This window comes from Sciurus vulgaris (assembly GCF_902686455.1).
Source record: "Sciurus vulgaris genome assembly, chromosome: 14".
In the NCBI taxonomy this organism is placed as follows: Eukaryota; Metazoa; Chordata; class Mammalia; order Rodentia; family Sciuridae; genus Sciurus; species Sciurus vulgaris.
In genome coordinates, this window is record NC_136475.1 from 74012809 (window position 1) to 74036442 (window position 23634).

Consider the following 23634-nt stretch of genomic DNA (forward strand, 5'->3'; position numbering starts at 1 on the left):
AGGGCTTTGAGAGCTCTCCTTGTCTCTCCTCTTCACTGTTCTGTTTCCAGTGCCTTTGCTGTGCCTGGTGCCTGATAGATTCATAAAATCTATTAATTTTTTCATAAAAATCAATTAATATTGATTGGAATTAATCAACACTAATACTAATAAGTTTTGAGCACTAATCAGAGTATTAAGGTTATAATATCCTGGCAATTTTATTTAACACAAGAGAGACAAAAAAGAAAAAGAAGAATAGAGAAGACAACCATGTGAATGAGGAAAAACTCCTTAGAGTAAAAATCTTCCTGCTTTGAGTGGGAATCCTGTGACTTTCGATGCATAGAGTATATTCATTTTGACTTATTTTCCAATTCTCCGGCCTCCCCTGGAGTTTCAGTGTTGCCTCCACTTCAGAACACAGGAATGCAGCTCTAGTTTGGAATAAGAGACACTCTTCTGGTCTCCAGGAACGCCAGTTGAGCTGGACCGCAGGGTAGTGTAGTCAAAGGAACACAGCACGGCTCTTTCATTCACCATGTGTAAGTTCTTCTATTTCCTGGGCCTGCTTCCCAGAATAGTCTCTGCTCTTCAACGGGCTTGCCTACCAATCATAACATTGACTGACTGCCTCCCTTATGCTAGGTACAGGTCAAGAGTTCTATATGAATTATCTAATTAAATCCTTAGAAGGAAAGAGTAGGATGGTCCTCATCCTATAGACCAGGTGCCTATCACGGGGAGGGGCTGTGACCTAATGGCTTCGCTGTTTCAGGGGAGTACTGCAGGGGGTGGGGGAGGGGTTCTGCCAACCCATGCATCTGGTTCATCTGTTCCTTTCAGGAGAGAATTGCAAAAAGCCATGGCTCCCAGTGCGGGTTCTGCACCCCTGGCATCGTCATGAGCATGTACACGTTGCTCCGAAACGAGCCAGAGCCCACCATGGAGGAGATTGAGAATGCCTTCCAAGGTACTGGCCTTCAGGCACAGTCAAGGGGGTGGAGTGGCAGATGGGACCCTGAGGGGGCCGGTCAGCACAGGGCCAGGGTGACAGCCAGGAATAGGCTAGGAGTGTCAGAACACCCTTTGAAGGGAAGGCTCAGGCCACCCCAGCGCAGCAGCCAAGATCGTCCATAAAGTTAGTTTCTCCAGTTTGGAGAATACTTAGTTGGCTTAGAGACCTTCTGGGGTCCCCTGCTTTCTGAAATGTCTTTCTGCTCCTCTCTATCATTGGGGTGGCCTTGGCACTGGGCAGCTGGCATGGAAGTTCACTTGGGGAACTGCACAGAGTCTGGTGACATGGCTTCCTCCCATCAGTTTCCACCAGATCAGGATTCTTCAGGGCATGGACCACATCTGAGGAAGGTTGCCAGGACTCAGCCACAGGCAGAGGCTGGCTTCCCAGTTTGGCTCCTGTGAATGGGCCCAGGAGCCTGTCCCATGTGTCTGTTCCTCTGAAATGAATAGAGAAGTTTCCCTACCTGTTCAGCATTTCAATTATTATTTTTCCAATCATTAATTTTGGGTCCTGTTCTACATCAGGCACTACACAAGGTGCAACAGACACAGAACGAAAAATGTAGTCACTCCTCTCAAGGGATTTACACTCTGAAGAGGAAGTGGTTTTATAATGTAGTTTGATAAGCTCACAGATAAGGTCTGACCAGACACCCTGAAGCACAGCAGGGACCCCCGACTCATTCTGGGCTTTCCAGGAAGGCTTCCTGGGGGGAGTCAAGATGGAAGTTTTGAGGTTAGACACATGAAGAGGAACAGGGACCTACCAAGCAGAGGAGACAGAACCTCAAAGACAAAGCTGTAAATGGAGCATCCGACTGAGCTGGAGCAAGGCCACAGCCCTCACCTACCCAAGGCTGGAACCAACACTGAAGGTTTTCTCTTGGCCCACAGGGAACCTCTGTCGCTGCACAGGCTACAGGCCCATCCTCCAGGGTTTCCGGACCTTCGCCCGGGTAAGTGGGGCCTCAGAGCAGCAGAAGTCCTGCTCTTAAAGCAGCAACCCTCAGGGATCACAGTTGGGAGGGTGCCAAGGGCTCTGGTCTATGAGAGGAAAGGTGAGATATCCAGGGAGCGGGTCTTCCTGCTGGGGACAGGCGCTGTGGGGAGTGGATTCTGCTGTTCTCCACAGCACAAGGCTTTCCTCCCAGTGAAGTCCTGGAGTCCTCCTTCCTAGAAGAGGTACCCTGTCCAAGCGCTGGCTTCTTCCAGCGCTTTCGGGCTTGGCAGCTTTTCCTGGAGACTGGCAGGCTCGGCCTCAGCATGGGTGCTTAACACGGCATTTAACAACAGCACAACCTGGCTCCGTGTTGTTCCCCTCCTCCTTCTCTCTCCTGGCTGCTTCTGCAGTTGGCACTCTGCTGGGCTTATGAAGCTGATAATTAGATCTCCAGACAGTTTTTGAACCCCTGCAGTGTTCATCTAACTCCAAGTGAGAAACCACAGCCGGGTGTGTGGGCATTGATTATATAACCAAAGGCATGCACCTGCCATCTGGCACTGTGGGCTGGCTTCTCTTTCCTTGGTTTAGTCCCCTCCACTTTTACCTGATTTCTCAACTAGGTCAAGTTGCTCCTGTCTCCTATCAAATGTTCTCATCTCAAGTTGATCCTGGGTTCAGGAGAGCATTATAGACTCCTGTGCTTTTCACTCACCTTTAGAATTGGCACATCTTGAAAAGGAGTGTTGTGTCTGCATTATCCCAGAAAGGGTAGGTGGAGGTAGAGGTGGGTCCTTGCAAGGACAGACAATACCAGGCCCTGGAGAATGCAGTCAATGATGAAGTAGGAGGTATACAATTAAATGAAAATGATCGAAAGCACATATTCCGAGTCTGCTGATCTGGGTTCAAATCCTCCATCATGATGGATGACCCTGGGAAAGTTTCCTTGTTTCAAAAATGGGAATGATAATGGAACCAACCTGATAGTGCTTGTAAAGCATAAGTAGTTCCTTCAAAGTTGTTAGGACAGTACCTGATACATCTTAGGTAGTCAATCAGTGTGATGCTGACATGTTTCTTCTTTGCCCACAGTATGTACCATCTCCATTAACTGCTCAGGCTCCCTGAGAGCAGTGATTGTCAATCTTGCCTATCTATTTACACAGGGCCCTGTTCAAAGACACACAAGCTAACCAGTCCTCACAGTGAAGGGCATTTGAGTGTAGCAGAGAGTTGCAACTCCTGCCTGAGGTCTGAGTTTTATCACCATTGAAGTGGTTCTTGATTCTGTTGTGTAGCAGCAACCCCCTCAACCCAGCTGTCCCACAGGGCAAAGCAGAGCAGGGCCCAGGGCTGGGAGCTGCCAAATGCCCAGCATGCAGGTGAGCGGGAACACCTTCTTCGTACTCACTGGAGGACCCCAGGCCTTATTCTGAGACATTTTACCTTTATTTTACACACAGTTCTAACAAATTTGATTTCCTTAGTTTTCATGTACCCAGTACACACCAGAAAGGTGAGCACAGTAAGAATGACCATGTCCATCTAGCTGGAAGGAAGGAAATGGAAAAAATCATTAAAATAGGCACAAGCAAGACTTCTGGCTTCAAATATAGTATGCAAGGAGCTTTGATATTTTCCTTCCATCCTAACAATAAGTAAGAAGCTGGACAAACTGAGATATCAATAACTCTTCTTAGATTCATCAGAGAATTGAGGTTAATGGATGACCTCTTGTTTCTCAAATCGGAGACAGACAGGTGGAGACAGAGAATCACAATATACTTGGCCATAAACACATGAGCAGAAACCTCTTTATGAGCTAGTACTGTCACCGGGAAACATGAGCAGTAATTGATGAATTGCTGGAAGCTTGATGTGGACAAGCCTGAGAGACAGAAGCTCTAGGGGACCCAGTCATGGGGAGTCCTGACACTTTTATGAGTGTGAATTTCTCTTCCTCCTACTTGGAAGAAGAGAAATTCCTAGGCCCCTCCAGCCACCTGGACCCACTGTAGGGAGGAACAAACAACCTGAGACACTTGTGAAATTCACAGTTCAGGTGCAAAGACTCACCAAAAGACTGAGACCTACAGTTAGGACTAGAAGATTCTTCCCCATACTTGCCAGTATATGACTAAAGGCCTGTCTCAGCAGATCCTTTGATCCAGTACAAATGACTTATTTTCAACCACCACCACAACAAATTCCAGGCATACTCAAAGGCAAACACGACTTAAAGAGATGGAACAAACTGCAGAACCAGGCTTGATAGGGTGGAGATGCTGATGTTACCAATGGAATTTTTCAAGACTGATTAATATGCTACAGGTTTTTTAATGGAAAAAGTAGGCATCAGGCAAGAACAGATGTATAATGTGAGCAAAGAGAGAGAGAAATTCTAAGAAAGAATCATTTTAAAATGCTAGAGATAAAAATACTGTAATAAAATGAAGAAAGTCTTTGGTAGGCTCATTAGTAAGTTGGACATGCCTGAGGAAAGAATTTCTGAGCTGATGATATGACAACACAAACTTCCAAACCAAAAGGCAAAGAGAAAAAAGAGTGAAAAAACTACAAAAAAAGAGTGAACAACTACAAAAGTAAAATATACATGTAATGGGAATACCAGAAGGAGAAGAGAGAAGGGCACAGAAGCAATATCTGAAGCAGTGAATGAAATGAGAATTTCCCAAAGTTCTAAAATACATAGCCAGGAAGTTCAGAGAACACCAAGCAAGATAAACGTCGAAACAAAAAACCCAAAGCCAAATTAAAGCAAAACAACAATAAACCCCAAATTAAGAAAACAACAACAAACAAACAAAAACTTGAATCCAGGCATATTACATTCCAACTTCATGAAATGAAAGATAAAAACTTTTCAAAGATAAAAAAAACTCTTCAAAGAATCCAGAGGAAAACATTCTCATTTTTATAGGAGCAAAGGTAAGAATTATATCTGATTTCTCAGAAGCCATGCAAGCAAGAAGAGAATGGAATAAAATATTTAAAACATTGAAAATGAAAAAATCTCCCACCAAATTAGAATTCTGTACCCTGTGAAATCCTTCTTCAGAGGTGAAGGAGAAATAAAGACTTCCCTGGATAAACAAAATTGAAGGACATCGTTGTCACTAGACCTGCCTTTCAAGAAGAAATTTTCTTTAGGAGAAGAAATTCTGTAGAGTACCAGGCCATGAGCTTGATCACCAGCACTAGGTGTGAGAGATATAGATATAGATATAGATACAGATATAGATAGAGAGAGATAGAGATAGAGATAAAGATAGAGAAAGTTTTCAGAGAGAAGAAAAATAACAAAAGTCAGAAACTCAAATCTTCACAAAGAAATGAAGAACACTGGAGAATGAATAAGTAAAGGTGAAATTGAAACTTTGTCAACTCTTCATTAATCTAACAGATAACAAATTGTTCAAAACAGTAATTGCAACATGTATTTGACTAAGTGGATATATATGTATATATATATATATATGATGACAGCAATGGGAAAAAAGAGAGGGAGAAATTAGGACTATGTTGTTATTATAAGGTGTTTGCACTATTCATGAAGTGGTATACTGTCCTTTGAGAGTAAACTGGAATTTGTTATAAATGTATTTTACAAATTCAAAAAAGTAAGAGAAATAATGGATATGCTTAGAAAGAAGAGAAAATGGAATAGTATATAATGCTCAATTAAAACCATAAGTCAGAGAATGTGTGAAAGACAAAACGAGGAACAAAGAATATGAGAAACAAACAGAAAACAGTAACAAATATGGTGGATACCACTCTAGCTGTATCAATAATCACCTTAAAGGTTAATGGTCTAAATATAACAATTAAAAGACAGATATTTTCAGAGTATATAAAAAGAAAACACAAATATATGTTGTTTACATGAAACCCACTTGAAATATAAAGAGATATAGGTCAAAAGTAAATGGATGAAGAAAATACACCATGCAAACACTAATGACAGGAAGGTGGGAGTAATTATGTTAATTTCGGACAAAGAAGAATTTAGAATAAGGAAGGCTGTCAGGAAAAAAATAGGGGAATTCAATGAGAGAATGAGAGGGAATTTTCCTCATTGCTAAAGATGTAGAACATTCTTTCATCTCTTTGTTGACCATTCGTATTGTCTACAGCATATTTATTTATAATTGTCAAAATTTAAATATGATCAAGATGTCCTTCTGTAGGTGAACGGATAAAGAAGCCATGGTCCATTTAGACAATGAAATATCATTCCCTACTAAAAAGAAATTAGTCACCAAGCCATGAAAAGACACGGAGGAATCTTAAATACGTATTACTAATAGGAGACAATCGGAAAAAGTTACATGTTGTAACATGTTGATCTCAACTATGTGAAAATCTAAAAAAGACAAAATTGTGAGGACAGCAAAAAGATTAGTGGTTGCTAGGGTGGGAAGGAGGAGAGACGAGCAGGCAGAGTACCGAGGATTTTGGGTAGTGTAAGGCCCTTCTGTGTGATACTGTAATAGCGGGTATGCTGCATCATACCTTTGTCAAAGCCCACACATTGTCCAGGTAAACCGTGGACCTTGGTGATAATGTCCTGTCCATGTAGCTTCATCACTGGAACAAATGCACCACTCTGATTCAGACGCTGATAGCAGAGGAGGTTGTATATGTGCATCCAGGGCAGGGAAGAGGGAGACAGGTATTTGGGAATTCTTTGTACTTTCTGCTCAGTTTTGTTGTGCACCTAAAGTTGATCTAAAAAAAAAAAAAAAACTATATATATATATTTTTAAAGCACATCCTAGCAGTCTTTGTTCATAAAGTGGAAATCTCAGAGGGCAGAGGCAGGAGAAACCAGCCTTATCCAACTTTGGTGGACCTTGAGGACCGTGACACATTATTGAACATCACAATAATTTGCACCATGAACATACCAATAAATTTATCAAGGAAAAAGACCTAAGTGCAATTGTGCTGGCACTTTAAAGATCTGGAAAACGTACTTGTGTGGAACGTCTCCTTTCTCAGGCCGATGCTTCACCGCATGCAAGTTCCTCTCACTTTTGTGGGCCTGAGAATCCCCCTGCATCTCTCCTTCACCAAGAAGATGAAAAGAGGCATGAAGAACCCTGTCTTCCTTCCTCCTTTCCTATCTGAATACAGAGGGGAAGGGCAAAGTGGCAGTGGAGAGGTCCAGAATGGACAGAGCACGTCCAGTACCCAAGGGCAAAGCCATGAATGGGAAAGGTGCTGCATATCATGCCATGTGTGCAGGGGGTCGGGCCAGGGAAGGCTCCTCCCTGCTGCCACGGCCTGCCCACACCTACAAGTCCTCATGGACCTCTGAGAGCCGTCTTACGAAAGACAGTGAATCATGATACACCCTTCAAGAGATGCCAGCCTGGCATGGTGTCTCCTGTGATTCACATGCAGAAGGGCTGTTCCCGGTCTGCTCCTTCAGGAATTGACTATACTGGAAAAGTGCCTGGGAATTTCCCCACTGTAGCATCTCCACACAACTCCACAACTCTGGACTGTCTCCAACTCCTGCCTTCTTGGGGCAGATCAGCCCGATGAACACAGCCCTTCCCCACCCTGTGAGACCTCAGTTGTGGGAGGCAGAGATTTTGTCCTCTATTAGTGTTCTGCCATTGGCACCTTGAGAGGCCCTGAGCAAGTCCTCACATGGGTGATGGGGGTCCCACTGGAGCCCTTCCTTCAGAACAGGCCCACAGTGAGGAGTGAAGGGTGCTTAGCTTTCTGGGAAGATGTGGCTAGTAGTACAGGGGAGGCCATTGGGCACACTAGATGGACACATCTCTGGGATCAGCACTGGTCTTGGACACCCTTGGGAGGGTTCCACAGAATGCCCAGCCTGCCAGACACCCAGCCAAGCCCCATAGAAGTAGAACCTCTTAGGTCCTGAGAGAACCTATGAGAAAAATACATTTTGATAAAATAGGATGTAGTTTTTTGGTATGGGGGATTGAATTCAGGGGCACTTGACCACTGAGTCATATCCCCAGTCCAATTTTGTATTTTAGTTAGAGACAGGGTCTCACTGAATGGCTTAGCACCTCACCTTTGCTGAGGCTGGCTTTGAACTTGCAGTCCTTCTGCCTCAGCCTCCAGAACCGCAGGTGTGAGCCATGGCACCCAGCCGGATCTAATTTTGATGGAAACAATTTCTTGAAAATAAATTTCCCTGTTGCTCCTAAGTGTTTATCCATGAGTTACGTAATATCCATTAGCAAAGCAAAAGTAATATAGCGGAGGCCTTGACTCTGCATGCAGGCCCGTGGGATGGGGCGGGGGGTTCTCTCTTCCTGTTGGTGCTGACATAGGTAACAGAGCTGGAGTTCACTAGATACTGATCACTGAGGTTCCTCAGATTCTGTGAGAGCTACAAATGTCCATGTGTGACTGTTACCTGTCTAGGATGGAGGATGCTGTGGAGGAAATGCAGACAACCCAAACTGCTGCATGAACCAGAAGAAAGACCACACAGTAAGCACATCCTTCTCTGCCTGGGAGCCTGGGGGCTCCCACACCCCTGGCAGTGTGGCTGGAAGAGGGATCAATGGCAAGACTGGGTGATGGCCAGGTGACGAGAGTGGTGAAGGTGCACGTTAGCCCTGGGGTCCTCTGGCAAGACCTCCTTGTTCCTGCTTCCCAGGAGCTGCCTGCCCATCCCCCAGCCTGCCATGGGCTGGGAACCAGCTCACCAGAAACAAGGGCTGGATTCGTCCTGAAAGGAAGAGCTGCTGTCCCACCTGGGTGCTCTCTCTTCCTGCAGGTCACTCTCTCGCCGTCTTTATTCAAACCAGAAGATTTCATGCCCCTGGACCCCACCCAGGAGCCCATCTTCCCTCCAGAGTTGCTGGTAGGCGATGCCCCTAGGAGTCGTGCCTCCGAGTCTCTGTGCTGTGAGACACCGAGACCTGCTTTATTTTTATATCCACTAAGAACCTTGCACCTTCCTTGTCAGTTAGGTTTTAGGTCAAATGTCCCTTCCTTTCCCTTTCCTTCCTTCCGTACTGGGGATTGAGCCCAGGGGTGCTCTCTGCTGAGCTCTATCACCAGACCGTTTTATTTTGAGACAGGGTCTTGCTAAGTTGCTGTGGTTGACCTCAAACTTGCTACTCTCCTGCCTCGGCCTCCAGAGGAGCTGGATTAAGCCATGAGCCACCACAGCCAGCTCCCTTCCTTTTTCTGACACCCTGTGAGGCCACGCTCCCACAGCTTCTCACACAAGTCACCCTTACAGTTGCTGGTTTGATATCTATCTTCCTTGCCAGATTATAAGCCCCATGAGGGCAGGCAGCAGGTCTCTCCAGCACACTGTGTGTGCACCTGTCGCAGGTGTTCTCTAAGGACTTGTTGACCTCCTGACTTGATCTAACGTGCAAGCCTGCTCAGCCACCTATTTTCTCTCTATACCGACTATTTATTTTAAAACAAACCGAGTTATATTCACAGGGCATGATCCACGGCTTGCAGTTCAGTCTTAAGGACACCACTGTCATGCCCATTTTCTCACATTCACACTGACATTTATGGCAGGGAAAGAATCAGGCCACTCTGTCTTTCAGATAAGCATTTCTTGGGACTGGGGAGCCTCTGCAGCCTGCCTCCTGGGTTCGGCGGGCTGGAGGGAACAGCTCTGCAGCAGACCACCACAGCACTTGTTCCAGATTGTGAAACCTGGAAAACACCATCAGTTTGATTTGGGGGCTTCCTTTCCCAGCCCAGTGTCACTGGCTGTGCACCGGATCCAGCCCTCTTTTGCTTTCCTTTCTCACCCTCCTCCTTCCCCACCTGTTCCTTCTCACGCTTTGCCCACTGCGCCCCCTGGAGACAGCATGGGGCACTGCAAGGAACCTGGGCTTTCTGTCAGGTCAGTTAGGGTCCTCCGTGGCATGTGATCTCCAGCAGGTCCCACAACCTCCTTGATCTTCGGCTTGCTCCTCTGCCTGTAAAACAGGCTCACACTGCCTCTCTCACTGAGGTCAAGACTGGAATGATGTGTTCACCAAGTGCCAGTGGAGGTCCTGCCTCAGTGCATGCTAGTCCACTTCTCCCCAGTGTCAAAAATCTTTCTGGTGAACTCGTATTAAGCAAGTCAACAGAGGTGTTGACCCTATTATGGACTTAAAGCAATTTCTTGGGGAGGATGGAAGGAGGAGGGAGACAGTGCAGTAAGCACGCTACAATTCCCAGAGGCTGAAGGATACTCCCCAGAAGCAGCTGCGCTTTGAAGGGGAGCGTGTGACCTGGATTCAGGCCTCCACCCTGCGGGAGCTGCTGGACCTCAAAGCTCAGCACCCCGATGCCAAGCTCGTGGTGGGAAACACGGAGATCGGTAAGGGCCAGGGCCTGGGCGCTGCCAGGGCTCTGGGAGTGTTTCTGGGCCCTTCCTGCTTGCCCTCACGGGTCCCTGACCTCCCCCCACCCTGTACCCCACCTCTGTCCCACTGAATGCCCTGGGAAAACCCTGAAGAGCCCTGGACGCTTACTTGATTTCCCCTGCCAAAATCCTGGCTCTCAAGTCACACAGGCCTGGTTTGACCCCTGACTGGCTGTGTGTTCTCCGAAGAATTCCTCGTCCTCCCTTATCATCATTTCCTCTTTTTTCTCTGGGAAGAACTTCTCAGAGTGCTGCTCTGAGTATCAGATGAAATCCTTGCATGCTCATTGACTCTCTCCCTGAACATCCTCAAGCCAGGGTCTCTAGGAAGGACTTGGGACACAAAGATCAATAGGACACGGTTCCTTCCCTCCAGGCTCTTCTAGTTGAAGAGGGAGAGCTGAATGGAGGCAGAGAGTCTAGGCCACAGTTTGATAGATTATGAGGGAGGGGGGTGTCTAGAAATGCCACACTTTGCCTCCCACTACCCCTTTTCTGGGAGATGATGTGATAAGGTAAAGGAGAAGGACATGAGTCAGGGTGTCTGACTCATGGCACGGAACATGTCCAGTGTCCAAGGATCTCCTGATCTTCTAGCCACCTTAAATCATGCTACCCCTGGACCCCAGGGCTATGACTATATGAGCAAAGGACCCTAGAGTCACCACTATATGGGCAAAGGGAGGAAAGTAAAAAGAGGGAGTGCCACTGTGTTTGTGTTGCCTGGGACTGTGCCCCCATCTAGGCTGTGGGACCCACAATAGTTGGAAAAGTCCAGGGAGGCTCAGGATGTGCAGTCTAACCTCCATGCTCTTCCAGACAGAGCAAGATGGCAGAGGGCCCCAGGCCCGTGGCTCTCCATCTTCTCTAAGCCTGGTTTGGCTGGTGTCCACTTTGCTAGTTCTGGTACCTAGTGAGGCTCCCAGGTGAAGATCATGGCACAGTCAAGGTTCATCTTGGATGACCTCTGGGTGGTGGTGAGGTGGCATGTCATGCTTTTAAGTAGTCAAGTGCAGAGGGTGGGGGTCTCTTGACTCTGGTTCCTGAAGGAGTCTCTGGAATGTAGGTTCTACTTGGATCCTCAGCCACAGGAGGGACTGACTTGGTTCAGTACTAATGGAGCAGAGTTGACCCTGCCCCCTTAAGCACAGATACAGTACAGAGTTCTCAGCTACAGTTCTGTGACATGCTGGGACAGCAGGGTGGCCAGTGAGACATGCCCATGATACAGTTGTGTAGCTCTGGCTTAGCAGGACTCATGGCAGTTGGTGCTGTTTACCACCCTGCTTTTTCAAATAGTGGTGGCCCTGGGTCCTTTGCCCATATAGTTGTGGCCCTAGGATCCAAGGGTGTCATGATTTAAGGTGGTTAGAAGAATCTCATGATATCCTGACACTGGACATGTTCCTTGCCATGAGTCAGACAAACCCTGGATTCCAAGAGAAAGGAATTCAAAGATATCAACTAAATAATTAGAAATAAATTTTAAGACCACTTCCATCTCCTCCACTCTGTCTTCATACACCCCATGTATCCACCCACAGTCAGTGCGGGATGTTGGGGGAGTAGGCAGAGAGAGAGCCACATGCAGATGGGACCCGGGTCTCAACCTGCATTCTGGGTTCTGGGAGCAGAGGACACCCACACAAGCCAGACTCCTTGCAGAAATGCACAGGTGTGGGACTTGGCCACCCTTAAGTACTGGATAGGGGGCTCAGACATGTATTTTTCAACTTTTTCCATCTGGATCCCCATTGGTGGGGTCAGGAGAGGTGCTGTGCCAACTGGGTCTCGGGAACCGAGGTGTGCGAGTTTCCCAGAGGCTCCTAGCTTGCTTCACTGAGAGGACAGAAACTGGACATGATTGTGTGGCCCTGTAAAACCATGCACCTTGAAGAACTCAGATTCTAAGGACTAGGAGGAAAACTTCTCTTTTTTTCCTCTTTTGCTTTAATGTCAGACTTTTATGTTTTTCTTGTTATTGTACTCTAACACTGACGATAGCTCAAGAACTGAAATGTGCCTCTTAGCTGTGCAATCTGGGTAAAAGCCTTGCTCTCTCTGTGCCTTGTTTCTTCAATGAGCAGGAAACTACAGTACTTATAGGGCTGCTGGGCGGAATAAGTTAGTTAAAACAGGTCAAGAGCTTGGAAGAATTGCAAACATATCTAAATACCCATGTTTTCTAATGGCTTTATTGCATACACATGCACAAACACACGTGCATACACACATTGCAGTAAATTTGAGTTTGTTTCATTGGAATATGGATGGATTATTTTGTAAGGGAGGGAAAGACATGGTCCTAGGGCTGACCTAACCCCGTGCTTGCTCACTGTGTTTCCTCACCCAACCCTGCACGTGGCCACTGGGAATATGTCATAATGCTGTGCCTGGTGGAAGGGGCTGCTGAGGTCTATAACGGGCTTCTTGCCTCTCTCTCCAGGCATTGAGATGAAGTTTAAGAACATGCTATTTCCTATTATTGTCTGCCCAGCCTGGATTCCTGAGCTGAATACTGTGACCCATGGACCAGAGGGTAAGGGGTTCGTCCTGAGCCCACAGAGGCACAGTAATGCTGGGAATGGATCACAGGGGAGGTGGGTGCCAGGGCGGCCTACCCTCTGCCTGTGACTGCCATCTGCTTTCCTTGGAGCCTACCTTGCAAGGGGAGAGGGGTCGCTGGAGAAGAGGGCACCCCTCATGGCCTTTCCTCCCCCAAGTATCCATGGTCGGGTGCCAGCAGGCAAGAAGCTGTGAGATTTCACTAATTTTCCTTGGTCCTGACCACACGTTAGAATCATTCATGGGGGGAGGGTGGAAATAGAGAAGTAGTGGGTGGGTAATCCTTGGGTGCTTTTTGAAAAAACACGTTAGGACTTCACTGCTGCAGATCCTGATGTTATTAAGTCAAGAACTGCTGGCTTAGAGGAAAGAAAATAGGTTATAGAGTCCAGAGGCCTGGGCTTGAGTTCTGGGTCTTTTATCAGCAGTGTGGCATTTGGTAAGCAACTTAACCTCTCTGGGCCCTACTCTCCCCATCTACATAAAGATGTAAGTCATGGTCCAGCTTTGCATGGGTTTCTGAGGAGCTGACTGTGAAGTCTCCTCACTTTAGAGGATGTGGTTGTGATTCTGAGTGTGTGTGCCTAGGCATCTCCTTTGGAGCTGCGTGCCCCCTGAGCTCTGTGGAGAAGATCCTGGTAGATGCAGTTGCCAAGCTTCCTGCCCAGAAAACAGAGGTGTTCAAAGGAGTCCTGGAGCAGCTGCGCTGGTTTGCAGGGAAGCAGGTCAAGTCTGTGGCGGTGAGTCCCCCTTGGAGGCAAGCAAGGCCGACGGGTGTGTGTCTCTCTGCCAAAAGCAGATTGGCCCCTGTTACAGATTCCCACCTGCTCCAACCCAGTGGGTCCAACTTTAGCATTGCCTGGGGTGCTTGTTACAGTGCAGACCCTGGTCTCCACACTCAGATTCTGACTCAGTGAGTCTGGGCTGCAGCCCAAGCCTCCCGGAGGCTTCTGATGAAGGTGGTCTGTGGGCCGCACGGAGACAGTCTTCACGCTTGAGGTTGCAGAGATACAGCTTCGGCCCTCCCTCTTCCTGAACTTGGCTGGGACTATCAGTAGGTGAATGAGAACTGTATTAGAGAGAAGGCAAAACTGAGCAGGGGAGTCCCTTTCAGAATGTGGGGGAACCAGAGAAGGGGTTCCCCTGAGAGGAGGGTGGGGTCCAGCCGTTGACTGTTCGGGCTTCAGTCTGACTCAGAACTTCCCAGTTTGCAAACAGTGGTGTTCCTACACCCCGTGTGACTTGGGTGCACAACAGTTAAGGTATTGGGAAGCAGACATCCTTTCCATTCCATTAAAAAAAAAAAATTTTTTTTTAAAAATCAGAACAACCCACTTCTATTCCCCAAACCTGCCCAAGCCCCCACACTTCTGATTCTTGAACTCAGAAAGCTCTTCCGAGTGCCCCCGTTCTGCTCAATCTGCTTCTAGGAAGGACTTTGTTGCCATCGGACACTGCCTTTCCTCCTCTTTTCCAGTAATGAGAACACTCTATCTGATTTTTTTCTTCTTTTTTTTTCCTTTTGCCAAGTTGCCAGGAAGTTCAGATCCAAATATAGCAAACTGTTCACCCTTAAAGTGTTCCTCCTCTTTTTTCTTGATCTTTATCTTTCATTTCATTTTACTAGCTCCCTGTGGTCTCTGTGATAAACCACCTCAATCCTTTCAGGAAAAGGTTGGGTGAGGTCAAACAATTTAAAAGGGCTCGTCTCAGTTTATTGACTTTTAAATTTCCAAACTGGGACTCAGTCTCAATGTTCTGATTTCAAGGCAAGCACGTTTTCCTGAAGGCCCATGTTAGTGGGCTGCTCTTGTCCACCTGGGAGGCAGGTCCTCAGTGCTCCCTGCAGACTGTGTCCCCTGCCTGCCCTGTGCTCAGGAGACAGCTGGGTGGGTCCTCACTCACTCTCTCTGCTTGTCCTAGTCCATTGGAGGGAACATTATCACCGCCAGTCCCATCTCCGACCTCAATCCCGTGTTGATGGCTAGTGGCGCCAAGCTGACCCTTGTGTCCCGAGGTGAGCTGCCTGGAGCAGAGGTCCCAAGAGAGGGACATGGGGGAGGAAACGCGCACCAGCTAGGACACTTTATGGAGAAACAGAGCCCAAGGTTCAGTGCCTCAGCTGTCCTAAGGTTTGGATTCATGGAAGCTGCACGGGATGCATCTGGGTTGGGGGCTGGGAGAGCTGTGCCTTTTCTTTCTGAAGAACTCATAGCTGGGTCGGCCACCTGCATGCCTTCTCTGGGGTGTGTTGGGGTCAGAATGCACTGGCTTACCACAGCTGGCTGTTAGATTATGAGTAATCTGCAAATCATCTGTTCAATGTGGCCATTATTAAAGATTAAATTACATATGAAATAAATTATTTTCAAATCAAAGGTACTCAAAACCCATGAATTCCTAACTATTTGACTTCATTTGACTATTATCCATGCCCTTGAGATTGTTTATATCTGCTGTATCTACTGTGGAAGTGTTCTACTGTGGTGCTCTCCTGAGCATCTCTTCCTTGTTGGAGGGTCCCTGAGGCCACTCTGGGCCTGGTGGTTCGCTAGGAGGATCCAGCATGGAATCTTCCTCAGGTCTATAACAGCAGAAGGATGCAAAGCCCAGTCGGCAAAGGGAAAAGGTTCACGGGTAAAAGTCCAGAGGACCCCAGGCACTTGCTTCTGGATACCCCCCAGGGGTCACCTAGAACATGCTTAATTCCCCCAGCAATGAGTTGTGACAGCACACGTGAAGTACCATCACCAAGGAAGCTTGCTAGAGGTTCAGCATCTAGGGTTTTATTGGGGACTGATGACTTGTCACACAGGCATGTACCAGAGGTCTGGACTCCCAGAAAGAAAGTAGGTATTCAGCAGACTGTATCATTTACTCCAGTGGTGCAGACATAGTGAGCTATTCCCATAACAGACTGGTGCAAACCCTCCCAAAATCCATGTTCCCAGATGCCAGCCAAGGGTCATTCATAGAAGCTCTGCTGGGGGACAGCAGCCTGGGCTGCTGTGTTAACTATTTGCTGCCCTTTTCTCAACCTCACTTTCAGTGATATAACCCGGTCATGTGGCTATGGAGCAAGCATTTACACCACAGACTGGCAAACACTGTGAATTAGAGATTCCTGAACACCCACCATCTGCAAAGAATCCATTGTTAGACATTTACCAGCCACCACTGCTTAAGGTTTTCAGATGGAGGACTTGTCTTCAATTGTGCCAGCTGCTTCTTCTGACTGGGTGCCAGGGAGCAGGGAGAAGAATGGATCTCACTATGGGGGGCTCTCCTCTGCTCCCTATGCAACCCCCAACCTCTTTCTCACATTCAGTCTCTTCTTCCTGTCTCCTTCAGGCACTAGGAGAACTGTTCGGATGGACCACACCTTCTTCCCTGGCTACAGAAAGACCCTGCTAAGTCCAGAGGAGATACTGCTTTCCGTTGAGATCCCCTACAGCAGAGAGGTAAGAGGCAGGGTCTACGGCAGCTCCTGCTTCAGTATGTGCATGAGGCATGTTTGCCCATGCTAATTTTGACCTCCTTAATGAGAATGCAAATTCAATTACTGCAATTATAGCCCTGAAGTGGCTTCTTAAGGATTTCCTAGCTTGTCTTTACAGAACATTTTGAGCAGTGATTCCTAGAGTTTTGAATTTCACACATCACTAATTTTTTTTTTTTTTTTTTTTAAATTATGAGTCAAGGAAGGAGTTGGAAACAGGCTTAGCATTACTCAGTTTTTATTTTGCCAGGTATGGTCATTAATGAAAAAGACCATTTTGTAAAAGAAAGGAGATTTTAATACCCAGAATTTCTAGAAAGATTTCTCAACAAAGGATGCCATTAACTTGATGCTGAGTGCTAGTCGTGTCCCCTGGGAGTGAGCATCTGGAACCTCTGCTCCAGAACCCAGTTCAAATGCTGGGTTTGGTGCCCCAGGGTCATGTCATCACCCAGGAATCTGAGCTGGCTTAGTCTGAAGAGCTCCATAGCTCCAGAGAAAAATCTGTGGACCTTGGGGCCTCAACAGTGGGCTTCATTGTGCTTTCTGTGGATCTGTGGTGTTAATCAGAATGTACAATATCAGTGGGGGTACAAACCTCAAGAGCAACGTGACGCGGAAGAGCTGAAGTCAGATGGTTCTTCCCTAGCAAATGACTTACACTCTCCTTCTCTCCCCAAAGATAGACCCTGGCACAGCCCCAGGGGAAGAGAAGGTTCAGAGCACAGAGGCAGCATTGTTTCATAGTGGAACACTTTCTTGCAGAAAGTAAGATTGCTTAGTTGACAATAGGTGGGAGGAACGAGGAAGAGGCCACAGGTGAGGTGGCTTCAAATTACCTATGGCATCTCCCTGTCCCTGCTCGAGGCAGCCAGGTGCTGACCAAGGCTTCGTGAGTCTTCAGAGCAGCTGGGTGGGCCCTGAGCCTGGGCCCCAGCGTAGGTCTCAGAAGCCTCCTTCTCCCAGGTGGATTACCATCCCTGACTCTCAGCATTCCTGACCATCAGGTAGAAGTCCTGACCGTTTCCAGCTTCTGGGAATGTAGTTTGGAACTTAGCCCATAAGTGTGGTACTTATGTCTTGTCTTCGATCCTGAAACAAGCTCCCCACCAATCTAGGGTGGCATTATCACTTTGTTTCATCTCAACTCACAGTCCTGGGTTTTAGGCTGGCCCCTTGCAGTCCTTGCAAGACAAGGCGGAAAACAGGCATCTACCTGTTCTTTTTTAGGGTGAATTTTTCTCAGCATTCAAGCAGGCCTCCCGGAGAGAAGATGACATTGCCAAGGTGACCAGTGGCATGAGAGTCCTATTCAAGCCAGGGACCACAGAGGTGAAGGAGCTGGCCCTTTGCTATGGAGGAATGGCCAACAGAACTATCTCAGCCATCAAGACCACTCCAAAGCAGCTGTCCAAGTAAGAACTAGCACTCAGTGAAGCTGCTGTTGGCTACTGGAGTATTGCTATTGCTGCTACTATTTTATTACTGCTGCTGTTACTATTATATAGCCACTGTTGCTACTACTATTACTAGTACTACTAGTGTTACTACTAACACAGTCATGAACAGTATAGTGATGTTTTAAGCAATGATATATGGGCCACATATATGATAGTGGTCCCACAAAATTACAATGGAGTAAAAAACTTCCTATCACCTAGAATTTTTATTGTACCTTTCCACATTTAGATATGTGTAGACACACAGATACCTACCACTGTGTTACAGTAGCTTACTGTATTCAGTATAGTAACATGCTATACAGGTCTGTACAGGTTTGGGAGCAATAGGCTGTACCACATAAACTGGGTAGTAGGCTAGACCATCTAGGTTTGTGTAAGTACACAAAGAAATAGCCTCACAACACATTCCTCAGAATGCACCCTGCTGTTAAGTGATACGAGACTCTAGTATTACTGCTGCTGCGTTACTATCATCGTTGCTACTCCCACTGATACTGTGAATACTGTTATTACTGCTAGTGCTTCTATCATTGCAACGACAATAGCTATTACTATTGTTCCTGTTGCTGCTGCTTCTACTACCATGATCACTGGTACTGCTACTAGGATGAATGCTGCTGTTACTCTCACTAGTGACCTCCCTGTCATCACTGCTGGCTGGTATCCTTACCAGTATCATTGCTATGACCAGTATTTCTACAGCAGCTATTCCTGCTATTACTATTGTTACTGCTACGGCTGCCTCTTCTACTACTGCTATTATTACTGATACTCCCATTATGACTGTTGCCTGTAGTATTTACACTAATAGCATCACTACTGCTGTGTTATTACCACTGCTATTGCTACCTCCACCGTTACTATTGCTATGAATACTACTGCTATGACTACTGTGACCAGAAGTAGTATCACTGCTGCTCCTGTTACTATTGCTACCATCTAGCTTTGCTGCTACTGCTACTATTATTACTGCTGCCACTGCTGATACTATTGTGGCTAATAGTGTAACATTGCTGTTGCTACCATAAATTCTACTATAAATAGTAGGGTTTCTGTTGCTGTTTCTGCCAATACTGTTGCTTCTCCTATACTATGATTACTACTTCTGCTTCTACTAGTAGCATTACTATTGCTACCACTACTACCACCACTATTACTGCTGCTGCCATTGCTAGTATTCCTACTAGTAGCATTGATGCTGCTATTACTGCTAGTGCTGCTCTGCTATCACTGTTGCTGCTATTACTACTTCTATTATTAATCCTGCTACCACTATTCCCAGGGCTGTCATATGGCAGCAATTGTACCAAGCACTTCATTGGCATTGACCTACATAATCCTTACAATAACCACACAGGGTAAAGCTTAACTTGAAATTTGGCTTCTTGGTTCTAACACTGACCAGAAGAGTAACATAAGTCAAGTTATATAACTTTTCCATGCCTCAGTTTTCTCAGTGGTAAAATGGGTATGAGACTTTTCCCTACTATAGTTTTTAATTAAATTAAAAGTGATGATTCATATAAAGCACCTAGGACATTGCCTGGCACATTGTAAAAACTCAAAAGATATAATTATTATCTTGTGATTTTTTAGATTATATTTATTTTTAATTTATTTGTTCTAATTTGTTATACATGACAATAGAATGCATTTATACATTTTGATAGATCTACTTTTAAAGATGAGGAATCTGAGACCAAGAAGGTTATGTAACCGGTTATGCGACTTAAAGTCACATAGCTCTAAGTATCTGAGCCAGAGTTTGAACTGAGGTTTGCATGACCAGGAGACTTTGGGTGCTCTTCTCCATATGGCGTGACTGGGGCTGAGGTTGTGGGGGAGCACTTCCCACCCTCTGTTTTCTGGCAGGTTCTGGAATGAGGAGTTGTTGCAGGATGTGTGTGCAGGCCTGGCGGAGGAGCTGCACCTGGCCCCTGACGCCCCTGGCGGCATGGTGGAGTTCCGGCGCACCCTCAGCCTCAGCTTCTTCTTCAAGTTCTACCTGACGGTGCTTCGGAAGCTGGGCAAAGAGGACCCTGAGGTGAGTGTGGGGTGCGGGGAGGTGCAGATTCTCAGCAGCATGCTTGTTTAAAGGTTGGTTTGGGTGTTAAACCTCTTTCCTCATTCTGGATGTCTGAGAGCAGAAGCAGGAACCAGAGACAGAATCAGGGCCCACAGATATGGAGCCAACCTGCTGGCTGGGTCAGGACATGGGCTCTTGTCCTGCTAGTGTCAACAGCTCACTGTGGAACTTAAATAGCCATGACTTTCTCTTCCTTCCAGTTGTGAAATCTGCAATAGGGGCAGGTGGACCAGATGGCCCTTCTAGAAACAGAGCAGATACAACCATGTTGTGGTGTAGAAAGAGAGCAGAGCGGGAGAAGAGAGGCAGAGCGGAATGAGGATGTAAGGCGTGAACATGGAACACAGGGGGGTGTGACTTCAGTGACGGTGCTGGCTGAGGTGGAGACGGACTCCCAAGATTTGTTTCCCATGAGCATTTATTTGATGCCTATTACATGCCATGCTACCCTTGGGCTGAGGGACAGTCTAGTGTGGGTCTGAACAAGTCAGCAAAGGCCAGCTGGTGTGACAACTAAGAAGCGGGGGTAGGGAGGGAGCACAGAAGAGGGACTGTTGTACAGATGTGGGGACAGTTGAGCCAAACCCTCTTTAAAACACTAGTCATACTTCCATTTTTTTAAATTAAAAAAGTAACAAGGACTTATTGTGGAAAGCTTAACAAACACACATTATATAAAGGAAAACTAAAATCATCCTCTATTCTTAGATCCCAGACAAAATCTGGGATCTAAGTTTTTTTTTTCCCTACACTTCTCTAACATTTTGCCTACATTTATCTGTCCATCTCTCTGTCAGTTTGCCCCATCTCTCACTGTTTCTATCTGTCCTCCAATCCATCTATAAACACATCTACCCTCTGACTACCTTCTGATCTGGAGGTGTCGTTGTCTAAACAGATTTGGATCACACCGCGTGAAGACTTGTATACCCCCTTGCCTTAGCTGAGTATTGTGAACATCTTCCAGGCCATTAAATAGTTCCCATGACGGGGAAGCGGGGCAAGAAACAGAGGGGGCAAGAAACTTTTCTGGAAAGGCCGGGGAGGAAGAATTCCTGACAGAGAGGGCAGCACGCGTAAATGCCGGGAAGGGGAGATTTGGAGTGTGGGAGAAAGCAAGGAGCCCTAGGTGTGCTGGGGCCATGGCTGGGGACGAAGCCAAGGCAGTTGTTAAATGCTGGGCCTCAGAACCCACACCTGGACGAGGTTGACCCAGCCAGGACTCCAAGGGTGTAACATGACAGACTCAAGGGAGCCCTTGGCAGCTTCACCACTTGGGCCCACCAAGGAAGGGATCCATGATGCTCTGCCGTCCCCACCTCTGCCGTCTTGTCTCCACAGAAGTGTGGTCTGCTGGACCCCACCTTTGCCAGTGCCACTCTGCTCTTTCACAAAGACCCTCCAGCCAATGTCCAGCTCTTCCAAGTGAGTATGCATGTGTATGCTGATACCAGGGCCAGCACAGGCCACATCTGATGATCGATTGCTGACCATTGACAACTGGCCAGCTTGAGTTATACATAGGAGTGAAAAGCTGCCCACTCTCATGCATACCTGTCCAGTGTAAGAAGCAGGAATCATAGTCCATGAATATATTTCCTTCTTGTTGGCCTCAGTTTCTTTCTTAGGATTATTCTGCACCTGTTCCTTACAGAAGAAACACTTTTGTTTTTCATTTACATTTCATTTCATTACACTTTTCTGTGTAGGACTAAGGTGCAGACTCAATCCAGAAGTCTTCCTGGGAGGGTGTGCATACACACAAGCACTCAAATCATTCTATCAGATGCAAGTTTTTGACAGGCACTAAGCGAGGGATTAGCAAACTTTTTCTATAAACATTTTAGAGTTTGTGGGTCGCAGTCTCTATTGCAATTTTTCAATTCTGCTGTTGTAGCACAAAAGCGGCCATGGGCAATATATAAGTGAACAAGTATGTAGTGTTCCAGTCAAACTCTATTTACCAAACTGAGCTGTGGGTCAGCTTTGACCCAAAGACTACCATCTGATGACCCCTGCATTAGAATGTAATGGTCCGAAGCATGAACTCCAGGCTGTCCCTGTCTGGATTTGAATCCCAGGCTTACCATTCTGTAGCACTGAAAACTTGCACAAATCACTTACCCTCTCTGTGCCTCTTGGACAAGTTCAGTATATCCACTTGTACGCGTGGCTGATCATGGTACCTGGTTCATAGGATGGCCAAGGATTAAATGTGTTAATAAAAGTAAATTGCTTAGATAGTTTCTGGCATATATTAAACACTCAACAAGTATTAACCATTATTATTACTTCAAAAAACAACAAAAAAATAAGTTTATTATAAAATCAGTGTATCTTAAGATATTTTGGAAAATAAAGGAAGGTATAAAGAAACAACAAAAATCACCCAAAATCTCATCTTCAAGAGAGAATCATTGTATCTTTGTTTGGTTCTGTTTTTCCTACAAATATATATGAAATGCATATATGATATTTATAGCATATATTATTTCCCTACATAATTAGAATCATTACACAGAAAGAATGTTCTATGTCTTTTTTTTTTACACTTAACATGAGCTTTTTCTCCTTTTAATAAAAATTCTTCTGAAGCGTGCTTCAATGGTGCATACTATTGCATTGTATGCTATAGCATAACCCCGTCCTCAATGGATGACGTTTTGTGGGGGTTCCTTGATTCACTTACCCTATGACCACCCTTGTCAATGACTTCCTAGGTGCCTCACTGTCACTGTGTCCTCCACCCCTAAGGCCCCTCTACCTCATCCATTCTAACCCCCTGGGTTTGCTTTGCCATCTGGCCTCAAGGTTTCCCCTGTGTCCCTGGGCCTCTAGAGAAACAGTGTCCTCAGCCTGACCGGTGACCCTACTGTTCCAGGAAGTTCCCAAAGGTCAGTCTGAGGAGGACATGGTGGGCCGTCCCATGCCCCACCTTTCCGCCAACATGCAGGCCTCTGGGGAGGCTGTGTACTGCGACGACATCCCCCGCTACGAGAAGGAGCTGTCTCTCCGCCTGGTCACCAGCACCCGGGCCCACGCCAAGATCAAGTGAGTGCAGCTGCACGGGGAGCCCATGGCGCTCCAGGGGGAGGGTCCCGGGAGCACCTGAGAGACTTCTCCCGCCCAGTCAGGCACCGAGACACAGATGTGACTATAGCAAGGGTCTTCTGGCACTTCCCAGCCCTGAAACGAAGATGGAAAATCATCTCAAAATCACCTTTCAGAGAGCAGCAGGAGGGGTCAGGGCCCGCCTGATGAGGGTCTGCTCACAGGGTGGCATCCGAGAGGCAGGTAAGGGCCAGATTAAGAAAGCCTGGGGACACCAAACAGTGAGGTCACACCTGGCCTTCAAAGTCGTGAGGAGCGGCTGACAGACTCAAGCAGGACCAGGCTAGATCTGCATTTTAGATATTGGGCTAAATCTAAATGCAAAATTTTTGGAACACTTCAGTTAGCACTAAAGGGAAGAACCTTCCCTTAGACTCTGACAGAGCCGGGAGTGAATCCTTGCTCCAGGGCTTGGCAACTGAGACCTGTGTCTGTGCCATGAAGGCCTCAGTTTCCCCACCTGTAATACCTTAGCAGTAGCGTCCACACGACTCCTTGCACAGAGCACACACTCAGATGCATTTATTGATGGGTAAGAGCCCGAACAACAGGAACTGCCATCTC

The 23634-nt window shown here is 46.7% G+C and overlaps 1 protein-coding gene across 1 annotated transcript in view; it reads left to right on the forward strand.

Moving 5' to 3' along the window:
- Window positions 1–23634, forward strand: part of XDH (xanthine dehydrogenase) — a 63259-nt gene that overhangs the window by 12384 nt on the left and 27241 nt on the right. The window contains exons 5-17 of the mRNA XM_079109948.1: window positions 826–952; window positions 1894–1955; window positions 8378–8446; window positions 8736–8822; window positions 10160–10301; window positions 12793–12885; window positions 13500–13651; window positions 14835–14928; window positions 16263–16372; window positions 17641–17825; window positions 19746–19917; window positions 21301–21384; window positions 22841–23010. Coding sequence (XP_078966074.1) covers window positions 826–952; window positions 1894–1955; window positions 8378–8446; window positions 8736–8822; window positions 10160–10301; window positions 12793–12885; window positions 13500–13651; window positions 14835–14928; window positions 16263–16372; window positions 17641–17825; window positions 19746–19917; window positions 21301–21384; window positions 22841–23010 — 1547 coding nt within the window. The remainder of the gene's footprint in view (window positions 1–825; window positions 953–1893; window positions 1956–8377; window positions 8447–8735; window positions 8823–10159; window positions 10302–12792; window positions 12886–13499; window positions 13652–14834; window positions 14929–16262; window positions 16373–17640; window positions 17826–19745; window positions 19918–21300; window positions 21385–22840; window positions 23011–23634) is intronic.